General features: G+C 53.9%; 1 protein-coding gene across 2 annotated transcripts; it reads right to left on the bottom strand.

Moving 5' to 3' along the window:
* Nucleotides 1-688: 688 nt before the first annotated feature.
* On the bottom strand, nucleotides 689-17,136 carry FOXJ2 (forkhead box J2). Of its 2 annotated transcripts, none has more exons than XM_034435975.3 (11): nucleotides 16,762-17,136; nucleotides 8,731-9,081; nucleotides 6,966-7,040; nucleotides 6,470-6,538; nucleotides 5,926-6,066; nucleotides 5,586-5,784; nucleotides 4,562-4,849; nucleotides 4,215-4,316; nucleotides 3,905-4,105; nucleotides 3,227-3,325; nucleotides 689-2,918 (listed from the first exon to the last, which is right to left on the bottom strand). In XM_034435975.3, the coding sequence occupies exons 2-11, from the start codon at nucleotides 9,061-9,063 to the stop codon at nucleotides 2,839-2,841; spliced, it is 1,587 nt and encodes a 528-aa protein (XP_034291866.1). In that variant the 5' UTR covers nucleotides 9,064-9,081; nucleotides 16,762-17,136; the 3' UTR covers nucleotides 689-2,838. The 2 variants fall into 2 exon arrangements, with proteins under 2 accessions (XP_034291866.1, XP_034291867.1); XM_034435976.3 differs by having other exon boundaries at nucleotides 16,758-17,110.
* Nucleotides 17,137-17,592: the final 456 nt, after the last annotated feature.

The raw sequence follows: 17,592 nt of genomic DNA, 5'->3' as shown, positions 1-17,592 counted from the left end.
CTTTTCCTGCTATGCAGGATGATGAGGGAGTTGGGGATGGAGTGACAGCCCACCTTCCCGCAATAACCCTCTGGGCCAGATAACAAAGGCTGCCTTCCTCGAGGCCGGCCAGGAACAGAAAGTCGCCCAACGAAGTTCACGTCCGGCGGGCTCGAGAGCGATGGCCTGGGGTAGCTTTCTGGCTGAGCTGGCATCCATCGGCTGGGTGCACCTGTCAGCACTGCAAGGGAAGGAAAAGGGGGGGGGAAAGGCCCAGGCCATTCGGGGGGGGGGGAGGCTAACCAATGAGTGGGGTGAACAACAGAGGCCTTCTGGCCTATGGGGGTGGTGGGAGCCGCAGTGCCCCCGTCCTAAAGTCTGGCGCACGCCCATAGCCCCCCTTTTGATCACATGACGGTGGGGGGGGGTGAGGCAGGGGTTTGGGATTTTGAGGCTCTCCGTGATGGCCACGTGACTCTGGGCCTGGGCGCAGGGTGGGCCCTTGGCAAGGATAGCTCCCCCCCTCACCCCTGCCCTTCACCCATCCACGCAGAGCCTTCCTTTGCGCAGAGACGCTGAGCCAGAGCAGGCTGCACGTTCAAGGACCGGATTTAAACTTTTGTTGGCTTTTGTTCAGTAAGAACTAAGAGGGCCTTAAATCTGTCAGTCCTGCAGTCTGCCACAAATTAAAACAGGGGCACCAAAACGGTTAAACCATAAACATTCACTTTTTTAATTAAGAAAGCATGCACAAAAATAATTTTTGTGAGGCCACCCTCCCCTCCTCGGCGTCAAGCATTGTGGGCCGCACAGAGCAATGGGCAGGCGAGGGATCCCCCTCCGTGGCTGTTGGGCAGACCGGGACGGCCGTTGGCGGGGCACTGCCTCGGATCGAATCCTTACCCCAGGATGACACCGTTTCTTTACAGGGAAGAAAAGGGGGAGGAGACCGATTTGGACACTGACTGGCATATATTTACATACGCAGAAAGGCGCAACTGTGTGGATGAAGAGCCTGATGGATGATCTCTTGCCTCCTTGAATGACCCTTCCTGGGGGGGGGGAGGGGAGTCCTCCGCAGAAGCACCCTGCCCAAAACCTGGAGGAGAAGCCATCCCTGCATCCTGCCCCGGGCAGCATTCTCATGACAGGAGGCAGCACCAGGTCTTCCTGCACATCCGGCTCAGGGTCTCCCTTGAGGCAGGGTCCCCCCCCTCCCCACTGTCCAAACTCCCTCCCTCCTTCCCTCCCCAGCAGTGAGCTGGATGCGGCAGGAACCTCCCCCCCCCTCCGCATGACGGTTCTGCATCCAACCGGGCTCTCCCCTCAACCCACCCCTACAAAGCAGGCTTGCAGCTGGAGGGGCGTGCAGGGGAAGGAGAGGTCTGGCCACAAGAGAAGCACACTAGAAAGGGGAAACCCAGCAGTGGGTTGGGCTGTCAAAATGGAATCCCTGGCGGGCCCAGTTTGTGACACCCATGCTCGGAAGGGCCTGTCAACCACCCACCCAGCCTCTGCCCTTCCCCACTCTCTCTGGAGCAGAAGGGGGCGTCCAACTTCCCTCCCCAGTCAATCAGGGAGTGCCGCGTCTCCTTCAGAGGTCGGCTCCTCTCGCTGCAGGAGGGGCTCAAATTGGAGCCCTCCAAGTTCTGCCCGGCACGATGTTCCTCTTTCTGCCTCGCTTCATCCACCATGCAGGAAGCATCCCTTGCTTAGCTGTACAAGGCAGAGGAGCCGGGGGGAAACCCTCCTCCTCTTTTGCATCACAAGTCACAACACGTTCCAGCAAAATGGGGGTGGGGTGGGGGGTGGGGGGTGAAATCCAGAAGTTTAAAAAAAAAAAAAAGCCCTTGAAGGGGAGAGGAGTACGGTTCTCCTTGATTCGTCTGTCTCATCTGCTGCCTTCAAAGAGGGGAAGAGAGGAGAGGAAGCCGGTGGCCGAAGCCCTGGTCTAGTCCAGCAGTCCTTGCTGTCCATCCCACCTGACGCGGAGCAGACCTGTCCAGCTCTCCTGATCTGCCAAGGGCTGAAGTGCAAAACGGCAGGGAGTTGAAAACGGGGAGGGCCACCCCCGCCCTCCTCTCTCAGCAGCAGCAGCAGCAGCCGAACAGCCTTTGCGTTGCAAGTCGGGCGATGTCCTCCTCGCTTCCCGTTCCAGCCTCTCTCGGCCTCTCCGAGCCCAGTCTTGCCTTCTTGCCACGGCCACGGCCTTCCTCCCTTCGCTCGCTCCTGCTTGCTGGTGCAAGGAAGCGGGCAGAGTTCTCCTTCGGACCAGTCCAACTCCCTCCCCCCACACACATACGTCACGACATTTAGGAAGGACATAATTCTTACAGACTCTCAAGATCCACAGGCGCGCTCACTTCAGCAGCCATCGAGAGAGTCCCTGGCCACCTCTAGGGGAAAGAGGGATTGTACAATGCAAGGGGTGACGACGACGACGACGATGATGATGAAGATAATGATGATGATGAAAGATGCCCTCAATTCTTTGGAAGTCTCCTCCGGCACCAGGGCAGTCTTCCGACTTGCATCCAGACAAGGTGCCCAATAAACGTGTAAAATCCGAAGCTGGCAGATAGAGTGAAAAGGGCTGGGTACAACGATGATGATGATGATGATGATGGTAATAATATAATAATAATAATAATAAGGAAGAAGAAAAGAAGGTAAAAACAAGGAGCGCAAGGAAGATTATCTTGGGCAGCATCTTGTGGCAGCTTCTCTGGCTGAAGAAGAGAATATATATCTATATACAGGCAAGGAAGGAGGCCGAGCGCTGGCCTGGGACTGGCACGCACAGCTTCCTCCTCCTGCAGGGACCCTCCGGGAGGGATGGGCTACCAAGTCTCTCGCTTGCTAGGTGATCAAATCCCAATTGAAATCATCAGGGATCTCCTCGGGGGCTCCTGGAGGGGGCCGCGAAACCAAATGATGACCTGAGCAAATTGCACAAGGCGGGAAAGAAAAGCGCAAGAAGGAAGCGTAAGTTGAATTCTTCTGAATGCTTCCTGTGGCAAACCCCCCTCCCCCTTTCCCTGGCATTTGAGGGAGCCCTTAATTGAATTAACTTATTTAATCTAAAGAATTAAAACGGCTGAACGTTCACAAGGTTTGCCAATTCAAGGCCGAGGATTAAGTGGGCAGGCAGAGAGCCTGCCAGGGAAAGTATGAGCAGCATTTGCCAAGCAGCTCAAGCCGAAGCAGCTGCCTCCCCAGTTGGCCACCGATTTGGACATCTCCTTACCTGGGCGGTTATACCCTGGGGAATCCTGGGTGGGAATCGAGTACATCGGCGAGGGTCCCGAGTACAGGTGGGGAGGTGCCGGCTGACCATACGAGTTCACTGGGGAGAAGAGGGGCAGACAGGGAGGGTCAGGACTGAAAATCCCTACCGTCTCTTTGAGACCACCTTGGATTGGGAGCGGGGAGGGGGCTGTTTTATGGTGTCCGCCTGCTTCTTCCCCTTCCTGTGAGGAATTTGCGGTTCATGGCACACTTCATATTGAAAAGGGTTAGGGTCTCATTCGGACATCTAGGGGCAGAGGTGTCTAATGGGGTATCTTGAGGAGACGGCACCTCCTGGCCTCCCCACCATCCATGGAGTTAGCCCTAACCTCCACTACTATGACCAGGCCTGGACCCTGGGAGACACGGGTCATTTTTAAAAGAGGAAGGGCTTAGTCTACCCCTCTCGTCCAACACTGAGCTGCTCAGAAGGGCGGCCCTGCTCCCAATCGGCTCCCCATAACCCCGTCATAGGCTGAGACGGCTGATTTCCTCAGGTCACCCCGATTCCTCCAGGGGAGGAGCACACGCTCCCCCACAAACGCCTTCAGGCTTCTCCCCAAGAAGGGAGGACGCAGCTGTCCTTGCCCCTCCCTCCCTCCCTCTCCCAGAAGGCTCTCCTGCCCTCGGTCTCTACCTTGGCTCATGGGCTGCTCCTGCTTGTTGCTGTTCAGGGCACAGGACTCGGAGATGCGGGGGGGCTGCGGGGGCCCCCCCAGGTGAGGGAGCTGCCCGGTCTGGGTGAGAAAGTGGTTCAGGGAGTCACAGAGGTTGGCAATGTGGTGCTGATCTAAGGACCAGTTCTTCCGTTCGGCCTGGCGGAGGCTCTCCATTAATTCTGTGGCGGGGGAGGGGGGAACAGGCAATCACTGCTCTGCCCACACCAGGGACACACACACCCCTAGAGGGCAGCCCCCCCCCCCCCCACCCAAGGAAGATGCCCTCACCTGAGAACTGGGAGTGTTCAATGCTGGACCAGTTGAGCCGATTGACCATCTTGAAGCTTTCTTTCAGAGAGTCAATGTTGGAGCACCAGTCGGAGGGAAAAGCTGGGGAGGGGCAGACAAGACAGGCAGGGAAATGAGCGTCCCCCAGATCTTCTCCCTTATCCCCAGGCGCAGGAGATGCACCCCAATGTTACGGAGAGGATTGAAACGTCACTCAACATAGCCGCCCAGTTCATTTATGCTAGACAGAGCTAAAATGGCTTCCATCCACTTAGGCGGCCATTTTTCCTCCCGCCACCTTAAAATTCACCCCATGGGACAAAGCCCCTCCCTGGGCTGGAACTCACCAAAGCTGGCGTTATTGAGGGAGGCCTGCGACTGCTGCTGCGGGTGGGCGTGGGGATGATGGTGCTGGTGGTACCCTCCGTGCTGCATGGCAGAGGGGTGCAGAGACATCACGGGAGGGGGGCCGTAGCCGTCCCCCGCCTGCTGCTTGCTGCCCTGGGACTGGCAGCTCTCCGAGGTTGGAGTGTGGAGGGGCGGCGCAGCTCCGACGGAGGGAGGCCCCTGTGGCTGCTGGTACATGTAGTAGCTGTGGTTGGAGGGCTGCATCTCCCCCAGGAGGGAGGAGAAATCTGAAGGGCAGATCAGGAGGAAAATGCTCAGGGGGCGCATGGGGGCCTTCCTGTTCTTTCCCAAGCCCTGCGACCAGACTTGTGCCCCGCTGAGCCTTTTCCGGGGGTGGGGGTGGTAGGGGGCCTCTGGTGTTGGGAAATGAACTCTGACTGGTTCCGGGTCAGGGGTGTCGATGACCTGCTTCCGATGCCCCCCCCCCACCCTGCAGACCCCCCCCAAAGCCAGTTCTGCTCCCTTCAGAGGAAAGCCGGTGGGGCAAGCAGGAGAGGGTCTGCCCCACAGCCCATGACCCCGCTCAATATGGCGCCCTGCCAACTGTGCCCCTCCTGGGGCCAGGGAGTGGTTTCAGAAGGCGGACAGGGGGCTGTTTGCCCTCCACAAAAGAGCACGCCCCCTGCCCTGCCCTGCCCTGCCCTGCCCTGCCTGCCTGATGTCCCTCGCTGGCCTTTCCCCACCAGACGTTTCCAAGCCAAGTCCTGGGCAGATGCTGCTCTCCCCAAGCAAGCAGGGAGCCAAAGGGGAGGGGCGGTGGGGGCAGACAGAGTGCTCCCCCAAACTGCATGAAGGGGCCGCTTCATGCCAGCCGCCCGTTCTCATAAGAGGGTCTCCAAGCATCCCGAAGGAACCCTCAGAGCAGCTCAGCAGCCCCGTCTGGATCAGAGGAGCCGGTCCCGGGTGCAACTCACTTGTCCCTCTCCCTGCCCCCACCCCTGACCACCTAGCCCCGCTGCTCACCATGCTGGGAGGAAGAGGACTTCTCGAGCATCGATTTGTAGAGATTTCGGAAGGACCAGCTGAGATCCTGGAAGTTGATTTCCGAGTAGGAGAACTTCAAGTCGTTGCTGGTGCTGTAGTGCGGAGGTGGCACCTCGGTCCCTTCCCGGCCTTGTCCGCCCGCCACTGTGGCGGCCACCTCCACTGGCCCTGCGCTCTGCTGCAGAAGGCAAGCAGGGGGTGGGGGTGAAACAGGAGCACACCCGGGGGGGGGGGCACCAAAGGGCTCTGTCCTGGGCCAAGGCTCACCGGGCCTCCTGCCCCCACCCAGCCAAATGTCTTTGGCGCCATCATCACGCACCTGGCCGTAATTGCCCAGCGGGGGTGTGCTTTGCAACGAGAGCTGCTGGTTGGACTCGGGGGAGAGCGACGCCTCGGGGCCCAGAGAGACGGAGCCCCGGGGGCTTTTGCTGGCCTCCTGGTCCGGGGAATCCTGTGACAGCTGGAAAATCAAAGCAGGCAGTCGAGCCTCATCACAAGAAATAGGGGCGCATCTTCTGCGCGAAACCAAGGCGCATGGAAGGCCAGCACAACCTCCCAAGGAAGGGGCCTCCAACAGAAGCCTCGGGCTCCATCCCTGGTGGCCAAGGCCAGGTGCCCTTCCAGGGACTCTCTCACAGCGGCAGCCCTGAGAGAACCTTCACAGGGAAGAAAACTCCCATCAACTGATCAACTAAAGGAGACGACTGAGCAGTTGCTCAGTCAATGAAATCTATTTCTTTAAGCAAGAAGTTGGTTTTGAGGATGGAAGAAAGGGGCTCCTTGACCATTTTAAAAGCCCTTTTCCCGGTGGCCCCTGGGGAAGAGGGATCCCCCTCAGTGCTCTGCTGGAGGGTCACACTCACATCGTCATCCGGTGGATGGCGCCTCTTCCGGGAAATATCGGGACAGGTGTCAATCGTCCAATACGAGCCCTGAAAAGACAAAGGCAGGCAATCCAGCTGCACTGGCTGCTCTTCCCCCTCCTGCCACGGCCAGGCCCTCTGCCCTCTTTCCGTTTCAGTGTCATCATCCCGAGCGAGTTGCAGCCTCGCGTAAACCCTCTTGGGAGGAACAGGTTGGACAGGAAGGGCTGCCGCCGTCGGAAAGAGCAGCCCCCCCCTCAGGAAAAGGGAAGGGAGCCTCCCAGGCGAAGCTCCCGTCCTCCTGCCTCTGTCTGCCACCTCCAAAGACGGGGAGGTTAAGTGCCCCCGAGCCCCCAGCCCCCATTTTGCCCGAAGCCCATTCCACGGGCAGAGCCGCCTTGCCTTCTGTGGCCCTTCGTGGATCTCCTTTTGCCTCACTGGGTCAAAAGAAGGCGGAAGGCTTGAAGAATCCCTTGGTGGGGAAAAGCCGGCTCACCTTTCCAGGGTCGTCCCGGGGACGAGGCACTTTCCGAAAGCATTTGTTCAGAGAAAGGTTGTGCCGGATGGAGTTCTAGGGAGAGAAGCGAAGGAATCGCTGCAGTAGTCAAGCAGCTGCTTAGCCCTGCCTTCCCACCTCCTCCCCAAACACGCCTTGCCCATTGGCTGGGAGAAAGAGGCCGGCCCAGCAACTTCCTCACCTCCTGCATCTCAGCCTCCCCTACCCCGGCAACCCAAGCCCCCGTTCTTCTCCCCCAGGCCTGCTGCCCTGACAGCCCCTTGGCCTCTGCCTGGGGGCTTCTGGCCACAGAGAACTCTGCAGTATCACACAGCTTCAGCCCAGGGAAGGCAGCTGCGGCGTGAGGATCTGGAAGCCTTCAGGGGTCCCAGGCCCCTCGTTCTCTGCACCGCCAAGCAGCTGAGGAATTATGGCTCAAATTTTGCTGGGAAATGGAAGGCTGCGAAGGGCGGCAGCAGCCGCAGCAGGCTGACCTTCTCTGGGCTGAGACGATGTGCGGGCCTGGCCTCGTCAGGCCTGGATGGGAGACCCGGATAAAAGGACTCAGGCTGCCAAAAGGACCCAGGAAGTATATTTGTATCATTGATCTGCCTGTCCATCTTATTCTGTATTGTAATTGTCTCGAATCGGCACAGAAACGCTCGACAGACAAACGAATGAATGGCAGATTCCTGCCCTGCTGGGTTCTTCAGGCCAGACAAGAGAGTCCAAGAAGAGGGACCAAGAAGACCCCAACGGCCTCTAGGCAGCTCCACCCTGAGGAGAAGCAGGACTTTCCCCCACACTCTCCTGCCTGCCCAGCCAAGACTTCCAGCTCTGACCCTCAGAGTCTCGTATCTCTAGTCGCCGACCAACCTGTCTTCTGAAAATATTTTCGGATCCAGACTTGCTTAATCCTCAGAATATGGTTGCTGTCTGCCAGAAAACCAGGGCCCAGCAGGTACTACTGCCCAAACAAAATAGGCTAGCAGTGAAATAGCTTTACTCGAGCAAAGCAAAATCTTGATAAAGAAATACCAGAACCCACGGAGCCAAAGGAGTTCTGCCACTTTCTCTAGAGGTCAGGCTAAGAAACTTAACTGGATTTTTGCAGGACTAAAATAGCATTTGTGGCATTTCTCCACATAAACAAGTACCCCTGCCTCTGGGGTGAGGGCGAGCTCTGCCTCCGCTAGGCCCATCTCGTATTTTTCGTTTGGCCTAGAGCAAACCTACCCCAAAGCCTGGGCTTCCCCAGGACTGAAACCTTTGGCTCTCTGAGCAAATGCTTCAACCTCCGGAGGAGTCAGTCCAAAGGGCAGCTGCCTCTGAGTCCCCAATAAGAGAGTGTCATACTTCTGATCACCCCTTCCTTGTTTCAGCTGCTTTTAACACCGTGTGTGGTTTTTCTTATAAGTTTGCTTGATTTTCTTTCCCTTTTTTGTCCTGCAACCCAGAGCCCGTCCCATTGCAGCCATGCAAATGTTCTAAATAAATATAACCCAGGCACCCTCACAAGGGACCTGGGAAGCATATATAGAAAAGTTTTTTGGAGTTACGTTCCGAAATAAGACTACTCGTATAAAAAATGCTTCCATCTCATGCGCACACCCCTAACCACCACCGTAATTTAAACCACAATTTCTCCTTGGGGCAGAAATCTGTGGCTTTGGCTCAATTGAGCCCTCCCTACACGGGGGGCGTGTCACAGCAATGGGTTCTCATGAGCCCAGCAACGAGAGAGCTTCACGCTCGGGGTCCTCACCTTCCAGCCTATGCCCGCATTCTTGTAATAGGGGAAGTTGTCGCAAATCCAGCGGTAGATTTCGCTGAGGGTCATCTTCTTGGCGGGCGAGGAGTTGATGGCGTAGGTGATCAGGGTAGCGTAGCTGTAGCGGGGCTTCCCGTCCTGGTGGACCGCGGCCTCATCCTTGCTCAAAGTGGCATTGGGGTCGGTCGGAGAGCCAGGCGGACACTTCCGGCCAGCTCCCGGGGCACCTGACTGAGAAGCCCCCCCTAATTTCTCAATGGTGGCCCGAAGAGTGAGCTGGGGGAGCCAGTCGATGGACGTGAGGCTGCTTTCCAGGTCGGAAGCCATGACGTTGGAGGACAAGATCTGTGGCGAAGACAGAAGCAAGGACAGGAAAGGTGAGTTAGGCGGCTCCCCAATCCTCTGCAGGGCTAAGTCAAAATCTTAATTTATTCCTAAAGCCACCCTTTCACAGGTCTATATGTTACCCACTCTTGGGTAGTCTAGAAGCACAATTAGGTAAGCGAAACACTGCAGTCTGATCCCACCTCCTTGAAACGAAGGTCACACATTCCTGGAACAGGTGACAAATCGTTTACATAGATGACCCCCCCCCCCCAAAAATAAGGGAGAGGCGCTAGCTCAACCACAGGTAGTCCTCGATTTACAACTGCAAGTAGGGACTGGAACTTCCATTGCTGAGGGATGTCTAATCTCAGAATGGTGATGCTGATTAAAAAGGGAAATAGAGAAAGAAACTGCTTTGTGGAAGTGGGCAGTCTGTAAATAAGTGTCTAATTAGATAAAAGCTAACATGGATCCTTAGGGAGCCATGATGGCACAGTAACCATCTAACCCTAACTCTGCCCAGAGCCAGGAGTTTGAGCCTGACCAGCTCAAGGTTTCCATCCTTCAGAGTTGGATAAAATGAGGACCCAGATTGTTGGGTGCAAAATGCTGACTCTATAAACCGCTTAGAGAGGGCTGTAAAGCACTGAGAAGCGGGCTATAAGTCTAAGGGCTATTGCTATTTAGGGGCTGCGAGCACATTTTCACCATTAAGAGCCCATACTCATTCATCCATGGGAATTTCTGCATTCCCCACCATCATTTAATAGACTTCTGGCAGAGAACAATCTAAGCAAAAAAGCATCATAAATCAGACCATAGTGGGAACACCTCAACGGATGGCCCTGGGAAACCATGGCGGACCTAGCGTGGATTGGTAGACGCTTCCCACAACACCACCCTCCTCTTGCGGGATGAAGCAGGCCACCATCAGGGCCTCTCAGGCCAGCCTGTTCGCAAAGGGCGCCAAGCAGATGCCTTGCGGACGAAGCCCAAAGCTAAGAAGGCGCTGTGGGCAGGCATGCCACATCTGTCAGGGGCTGCCCCTTCAAGAAGCCCTCTCCTCCTGGGATGGCCCAACAACTCCTTCCCCTGAGGTTGCCCCAAGAGTCAAGGAAGCCTTGGCCACACAGACACACCTGCCCCTAAGCATCAGCACCTGCACCACTGGCACCTCCAGCAACTCAAACACGTTTGCCAGGGGTGAGAGAGCGACCATGCAGTCCCAGGAATGGAAGCAGCTTCCCTTACATGGGGTGTGGGGTGGGGCCCCCAGCCACCTCGGAAACGCTTTTGCAGCTTTGGATCCAAACCGCCACGATCTTACTGTACTCTCAAAACCTGGAAGAAGGTGGGCAAATTTCCTTTGACTCAAAGAGATGAGAAGAAAAGGCCTAGAACTGAATTCCTGAACACAGATCTCCTGTCCAGATCTACCTGCTGCAGGACACATAAAATTTGCCCTGCAGCAGGTAAATCTGAACAGAAGAGAATCTTACCTCCAGTCAACTAACTTTTCTAGCCTGCTTGCGTTTGTGCGTTAATGATTTAGTTCTTATTGGCTAATCAAGGGAATCCTTAAAGTCAGAAGCAGCTCAGGAAAAAGAATCTCCCCCCCCCCACATTGCCTATCCCGAGATTACAATTATTTGCTGATCTATTTTATATCCTTGATGCAAAGAGGCTTAATGAACTACTAACTGCAGAGCCCACTGACTCAAGAGAAGTCTAGAAATTAGAGTTTTACAGCAAGGAACCAACAGCAAACGTTCTCTGAGGTTCAGTAGGCATCTCCCAAACATTCATTTCATGTTCTTTTAGAGATTATATTAGGGGCAACATGTCATAGTAATACTTCTATTCTTTTAACCACAGGCTATACCATGCTTTGTTTCTCAGCCTTTTAGATAAGATCAAGGGTAAAAACAGGAGAAATAAATTCAATTATTTTCCTTTTCCCACTCGATCAGAAGTTTGAAGGACAAAAACAAGGTAGGGAAAGGAAAGAACCCAGCCATATAAACTGCTACTCGGTACCGGATTAATTTATCTAGAACAATAACCATTCTTCCATTTCATACTCAAAAATTCCGAATGTACTTCGCTCATAAACAGGTACAAGAGTGGGAAAAACAGAACTCTCGGTGCGCCTCCATTGGTCTACTATGAAGGCAAAAGTGGCTATAGTATAAATGTGGATTAAGTAGCCTGGAATTATGCCTTCTCTTGTGTTGGGAAACTTCAGGAACTGGCTACTAGCCATTACAGATTTTTCAACACAGCCTTAATTCAAAGACAGTTAGCTGCCCACGAAAAGAATGAACCCAAATTAAGTCAATTATGTTTTGGTCTCATTGACTTATGCAAGTCACTGCTAATTTTATTTATTTCAACAGCATTTGAAAATGACTGATCTTAGAATATCCTTGAAACCAATCCGGGGGGGGGGGAGGAGACGGTGGGGGGGGGGGAACGATGACACTGGGGTGATTTGAACAAATGAAGGAAAGTAGAGTTCTCTCACTTGGATAGGAAGAACCTGATGTATGGAAAACAAGACAGACAGACCAGGTTTCTCAACTTTAGCCACTTCAAGATGTGTGGATTTAAATTACTAGAATTCCTCAGCCGGGCTGGCTGGAGAATTCTGGGAGTTGAAGTCCACACATCTTAAAAGTGGTTAAGGTTGGGAAACACTGATATAGAAGATGCGGTGGTCGTACTAGGAAAAGAATCTGGCCGCTGTGGTAGACCTCACATTAAGCCTGAGCCAGCAGCATCCTGCAGCTACCGAAAAGAGCAAAGGCAATCCTGGCCGGGCTGCATCAGTAAGAGATATAACGTTCCATTCTATGTCACACCGATCAGACCACTCCAGTTCTGGTCATCCCAAAACAAGGAGGATGCTAAAGAACTGGAAAGAGCGAGGGAAGCGTCACAAGGCTTGTGAGGGACTTTGTAGGCTGAATTCCACTTACAATGGTTAAAAGAGCCATGATGTTTAGCTTAAAGAAGAGGAACCTGGGAGGAGACATGATAATAACCTTCCAAGACTTGAAGGGAAGCCACAGTGCAGAGGGTGGGGGGCAAGAACCAAAGAACGGAAGTCTTACAGAAGGAGAACCAAACTTAAAATAAGGAGGAAATTCCTGAGCTACCAGGCAGTGGGTCAGCCTTTCACCTGGAACTGTTGGGCTTCCGTCACTGGAGATTTTCAACCAAATTGATGGACAACTCATTTGTCTCACATGGTCTGTAGTTTCCTTCCCTGGGCAGGGGGCTGGCTTGGAAGACCTCCAAGGTGCCCTCCAACCTTCGAGTTCCATTAGTCTTTTTCTGCACCTTGGCTCAGGCAGAAAAGAGCTTTCTTCCAGCTATGGCTGCTCATCAGATGCTCTGGGGGGGCCTCCTGGATGATGCCTTCCTGGACTAGAAGCGATGCCACCGTCCCATTTGGAGTTTGCTGCAGGAGAGGGTGGCCCTACTATTATTATGAAACATGTTGCCCTGTCTATTCTTAGTGACTGAACTATTTCAGTATTAACTTTCCAGGTCTGCAGCACCAGGAGATGACCAGGCTAACCCTTTCAAGATCAGTTATTCCATTTTCAGCTATTCAGTTGTTTCTTGTGAACTGGACGCTTGCTAAGTCTACAAGACCAGGAGTCAACGTAACACAAAAACCAGACTACCAGGGCTTGAAAACAGAATGGATGAACTCTTGGGAGGAAAGGAAGGGGCAGGGTAGGAAGCCATGCCCATCAAAAAGTTAAGAGAAACAGAAAGACAGCTCCAGCTCCAGGGGAGAAGACCATGAATCTCTGGATAAAAATGAACTGAATAAAACTAAATAAATGAAACTAAATAAAAATAAACATGACTAGCAGGAAAAGAGGCACAGGAGATTAACATAAAGCATTTGATTCATGCTATAAGCAGGTAACAAGCCACTAAATTCAGGAAGGGGGAGGGGAGGAAAGTGTCTTGGCATCTCATTTGAGATATTAGAAGAGAACTAACCTGGAGAGTTCGAACAATTCAATCTGGGGAAACCCACAAAGACACAATTGTCTGGGCCTACTGCAAAGCACATATATTTTGAATGCTCCGGTCAAATTTAAATTTAAAAATTACTTCAGTGACCAAGATAGTAACATAAAGAGCCTAACATACTTCTACATCGCAAGACAATGAAGAGAATAACTCCTCTCTTCTGTGAGGTGTGCAGTTTTCTCCTTAAAAGAAAACAAAATAAAAATCTGGCAGCTTGCTGCTAACTAAGCTACATTTCTCAGAAGCCCTTCCCCATTGTCAGATGGGAAGCATCTGAAGTCACCATATTACTGTCCTGGTTTTAAAAAACTAACAGGAGGGATGATGTTTTCTCCTTTTTTTATATAAACTAATATATATTGTCTTACACTAGGATGGTTTAATTATTCTTTTGCTGCTTTTATGTTTATAAACTTTATTCTGCCCAGATACCTTTGGTTTAGATAATAATGAGAAAAGCATTCAAGCCTGAATATAATTCTCTTCCTTTTATCACTAAAAAGAAGAATGCAACATAAACTGATTCATAATATCTGATTTCAACACAGGACAGCTGCAAGATTTAATGGTAAGATAACTAAATTGCAACAGTGAAGTTCAAAACTTGTTCATGTTTTGATTACTTAGAGATCTAGCCTAGCAGTTTAAGCATGGATTCCTGCTCAAAAACCATGTTACAAAACAGCACGGAGCTTTGTGAATGCTTTCTGCAATCGTGTCTACAAGTTGCATGAAATTTGCAAGAAAATCCTCTGCACTGGGCTGCTACCTGGCGTAATTATAAACAACAGGAAGGCCTGGGAATCCGCAACCAGCTGCCAATATTCTATCAGATTAATTGGTACAAATATCACAGCTATTACAAGAGAGTCTCGGCACATCTATGTCTTTCCAGTTGTGACACCACAGCCCCAATGTGGCTCTTCCTCCTGGAGGCCCATCATGGCCCCCTGAACGCTTCCCAGACCCGGCTGTCTAAAGGTGCCGGAGGTGGGCTTCCCCAGGGCCCAGCTCTTTCTCCTGCTCTCCAGAGACCCAGGCTGGAGCCCAGCAGCATTCCTCCCACAGCCACAGGGCCTCTCAAGCGGTGCCCTCGGCTCTGCATTTCCAAAGCTATTGTCCTTCATTACATTTATTTAAAAGCTAATTTAGGATAAATGCCATTGTAAAGTCCTCTCTATGCAAACTTCATGTTCAATTGAAAACAATTACCATATTTTGGGATATCTGAATATAACCCATGCAAATGCCATGAGGCCCCAAGCCTTCACCCCAGACCAGAAGCAGCAGCTGTTAAGTTCTGGAATGAGAACCTCCTCCTGCCAGGAAGTGGCGGAATTCTTGGCACGTGGGAGCAAGCAATGAGCGACTGGGGGAATGGCACTCTGCACATGCCCCTTGCCCCATCATTCACGGCAAAATGAGAATTTGTAACCCACCCTTCTTGTCAGAAGGCATGTGAATTTAAAGTCCTTGCCCATTTAATGAAACAAGTAAAAAATCCAGCAGAAGATTACTTCGTAAAACCCTAAAACAATTACCATTTGTCTTAAAACTACCTTTCGGGTTCTATGGAAGTGAGCTGGACTCTCTGTTGTAGATAGAAAGATAAATACTTCCTTGAACTGAAATGAAATCTGAAAAAAGATACTTAAGTGGTCATTTTTAAAAATCCAACGTAATCTTTTACGATCTTTTGTTCTTGTTAAAGCAACTTCTTCTATTGCCGTAATTTAATCATAAGCCATTTGGCAAGAGTCCTAAGTAGATTGTATGCATAGAACTTGCTTCTGAATAAATATGCAAAGAATTGTGTGGTTAAAATGGAAAACTGTGAGCAATTAGCCCTAAGAGCTAAGGCAGATCAGTCTAGAGACTAAACATCAAACTACTAGAGGAAAGCAATTGTGAAGAAGTGCATTCTGTTGCACTGACACATTGCATTAAGCCACGATATGGCTGGTTTGCTTTTGGCTTCAGGTGATAAGGAAAAAATAGTCCGTGACTAATATATGTATCTAGCCTGAATACATGGCATGTTGTGTTACCTATTATAACCACCATTTAAACAGAGGTGCGAATGGGGACTGATGGAGAGCTCCATAGCCCTAATGCACAGAGTGGCTGTGGCCGATGGTGGGGCGAGTTTGCAAGGCAATGAAAGCTGCTGCTTCCATCCATTCCTATTTCAGCTTTTGCCAACAGGTCATTACAAAAAGAAAAGCAACTCTTAAGCATGATAGAAAACATAACTATTTATTAATATGTTTGACCCTTCCTTAATTAATACAGGGTTTCTCTTCTACCACTTAAGATTTTTCAACTCCCAACGCCAGAAATTTGTATGGATGCTGTATGAATTGCGTGCGTGTCAGTTTTGCACAGCACAGATAATCAAACAGTTCAGCTCAGAAGCCACTCCTGGTGTTACTAGCTAAATTCACTTGCATCTGGACTGGGAAGAAGGCGGTTGGTTCCCTGAATATACTCAGCCAAGAGCAAAATATTCTCCACCACTTGCAATCAACTTTCTGGGATCTATCAGTCCTTCCCTACTTTATTTCCATTAAGAAAGGCAAAATTCACTGCTGACGTTGGTTCAGAGGAGGACAAGTCATTCAAAGAGCTGTTTTCTCCTAGGTTTGCAGGGACAAACATTTTCTAGCTCTACCCAAGGAAGCGTCTACCAAAGCGTAGGCAGAAGGGAGGTTGAGATGAGCTGATAAATCTTTGGGGATCAAAGAAGCCGATGGGTTCATTATGTAACAGCAGCAGCAGCAGCAACCGTTTCCACCTTTGGTGGCTGCAATGGGACAAAGTTGGGAAACCAGGAAGGGCAGCCCCAGAAGCCAGCTGGGCTTCCTAAACGAACACACTCAGGCAGCTGTTAAGTGGGCCAGCCACAACAAACAAAAAACCACATTAGGTGGTAGCACCCTCTGCCTGCCTTTTCCGGCAACCAGCATCCCTAAACCACAATTCTGGACTTGCAAAAAAAAAAAATAATAATAATAAAAACCCCTCAGTATGAAAAATGAAGCTATCTCTAGGGCAGGCCTTTTCTCTAGGGGGGAAACCCCGCCTTTTTCTGTTTTCCCATGGAAGCCGGTTAAGGAAACTGACCCGCAGCCCCACTTGCTTCCCTGGGACCAGAAAGGGGCCGGGAGGGGCCTCGCATCCACGGTCCCATCTAGCCCCCCCCACCCCCACCCCCACCCAGGGCGAAGGTGCCCTAAGGAAGCCCCTTCCCCCCCCTTTGCAACCAGAGCAGGCGGGGGAGCCGGGGGTCCCCTTCCCTGCAGCCCCTCTGTCCCGGGGAGGGGGAGGGGGAGGGGGGGCTTCGGCCTCGGGGGAATCGGGGGACACCCCCCCACACACACACACACTGCCCAGCAGGCGCAACGGGGCCCCCGCCCCACTCCGCCCCCCTCCCCCCGCCCATCCGGGCCCGCCGCCTTCGCCATCCGGCCGCCTCGGGCTCCCGCGCGGCCCAAGACCGCCGCCTCCTCCTGGCCAAGGCCGGGCGGGGCCCTCAAGGGCATCGGGGCCGGGCCGGGCAGGGGCGCCAACGGCTCCGGCGGGAAAGGCCGCGGCGGCGCCCAGCAACCCTCCCAGCCCGCCCGCCCCGCTCGCTCGCTCACCCACCGGCCGCTCAGGGGGAGGCCGCCCCGCGCCCCGGCCTCATGCTCTGCCCGGCCCTCAGCGCCCGCCGCTCCCGCATCTCCGGTGGCCGGCCAGGCGGGCGGGCGGAGCGGGCGCCGGGCCTCGCCTGGACGGACCAGGAAGGGCGCGGCGGAGGCCTGGCGAAGGGCCGCTGCGGACGCCGCTCTCTCGATCTCTCTCTGCCGCAGGGAAGGCGGCCCGGCCCCGGAGCCTCGCACCAGCGCCCAGCCAGGCCCTCCCGCGCAGCAGGCCCGCCGCCGCCGCCTCCTACGCCGCCTCCGCCGCCGCCGCCGCCGCCTCCGCTCGGGCTCGGTGCGCGCTGGGCCGCGGCTCCACTGCAGGCCCCGGCTCCTCCCCGGCCGCTGCTCCGCCTCCCCCGGGCCGCGTCACCCGCCGCCCTCCCCGCCTTAAGGAGGCTCCCTCGGCGGCGGCGGCGGCGGCGGCATCTCGGCGGGGAGGCGGCCGGGCGCGCTCCGTCCAAAGGGGGCTCTGCCGCTGCCGCCGCCGCCGCCGCCGCCAGGGGGGTCCCGGGCACGCGTGGCCCCCGGAGGCCCGAGGGAGGCTTGCGGGACCTCGGAGAGCCCGTCGAGGGGAGACCCCCGCGCATCTCCGCCCCGCCTGACTCCCATTGGTGCCGGCGGGCGGGCGGGCGGGCGGGGGGCTCCCGGGGGAGGGTCCCGGTCCTTCGCGCAGGCGGGGACAGGAGGCCCAGCGTCGCCCCCTCGAGGGCGGGGGAGGCCGGCCGTGGAGCCCTCGTGCGTGGCCGTGGTGTGTCTTTCCTGCCGCTCCTCCCGGGACCCGCATCCCCCGCCC

The sequence above is a fragment of the Pantherophis guttatus genome, chromosome 8 (assembly GCF_059756535.1).
Source record: "Pantherophis guttatus breed Tessera chromosome 8, ASM5975653v1, whole genome shotgun sequence".
NCBI classification, from domain to species: domain Eukaryota; kingdom Metazoa; phylum Chordata; class Lepidosauria; order Squamata; family Colubridae; genus Pantherophis; species Pantherophis guttatus.
Note: the sequence above shows the minus strand (reverse complement) of the source record. Positions and strands in the feature narration are given on the sequence as shown.

What these genes read in the sequence shown, in the direction of transcription:
- FOXJ2 (XM_034435975.3), bottom strand. Translation starts at nt 9,063, where the DNA reads ATGGCTTCCGACCTGGAAAGCAGCCTCACGTCCATCGACTGGCTCCCC. An exon ending in GCCATCCACCGGATGACGAT is followed by an intron (nt 6,067 to 6,469) that starts GTGAGTGTGACC and finishes TTGATTTTCCAG; the next exon opens with CTGTCACAGGATTCCCCGGA. An exon ending in CCTCAATAACGCCAGCTTTG is followed by an intron (nt 4,317 to 4,561) that starts GTGAGTTCCAGC and finishes GCCCCTCCCCAG; the next exon opens with CTTTTCCCTCCGACTGGTGC.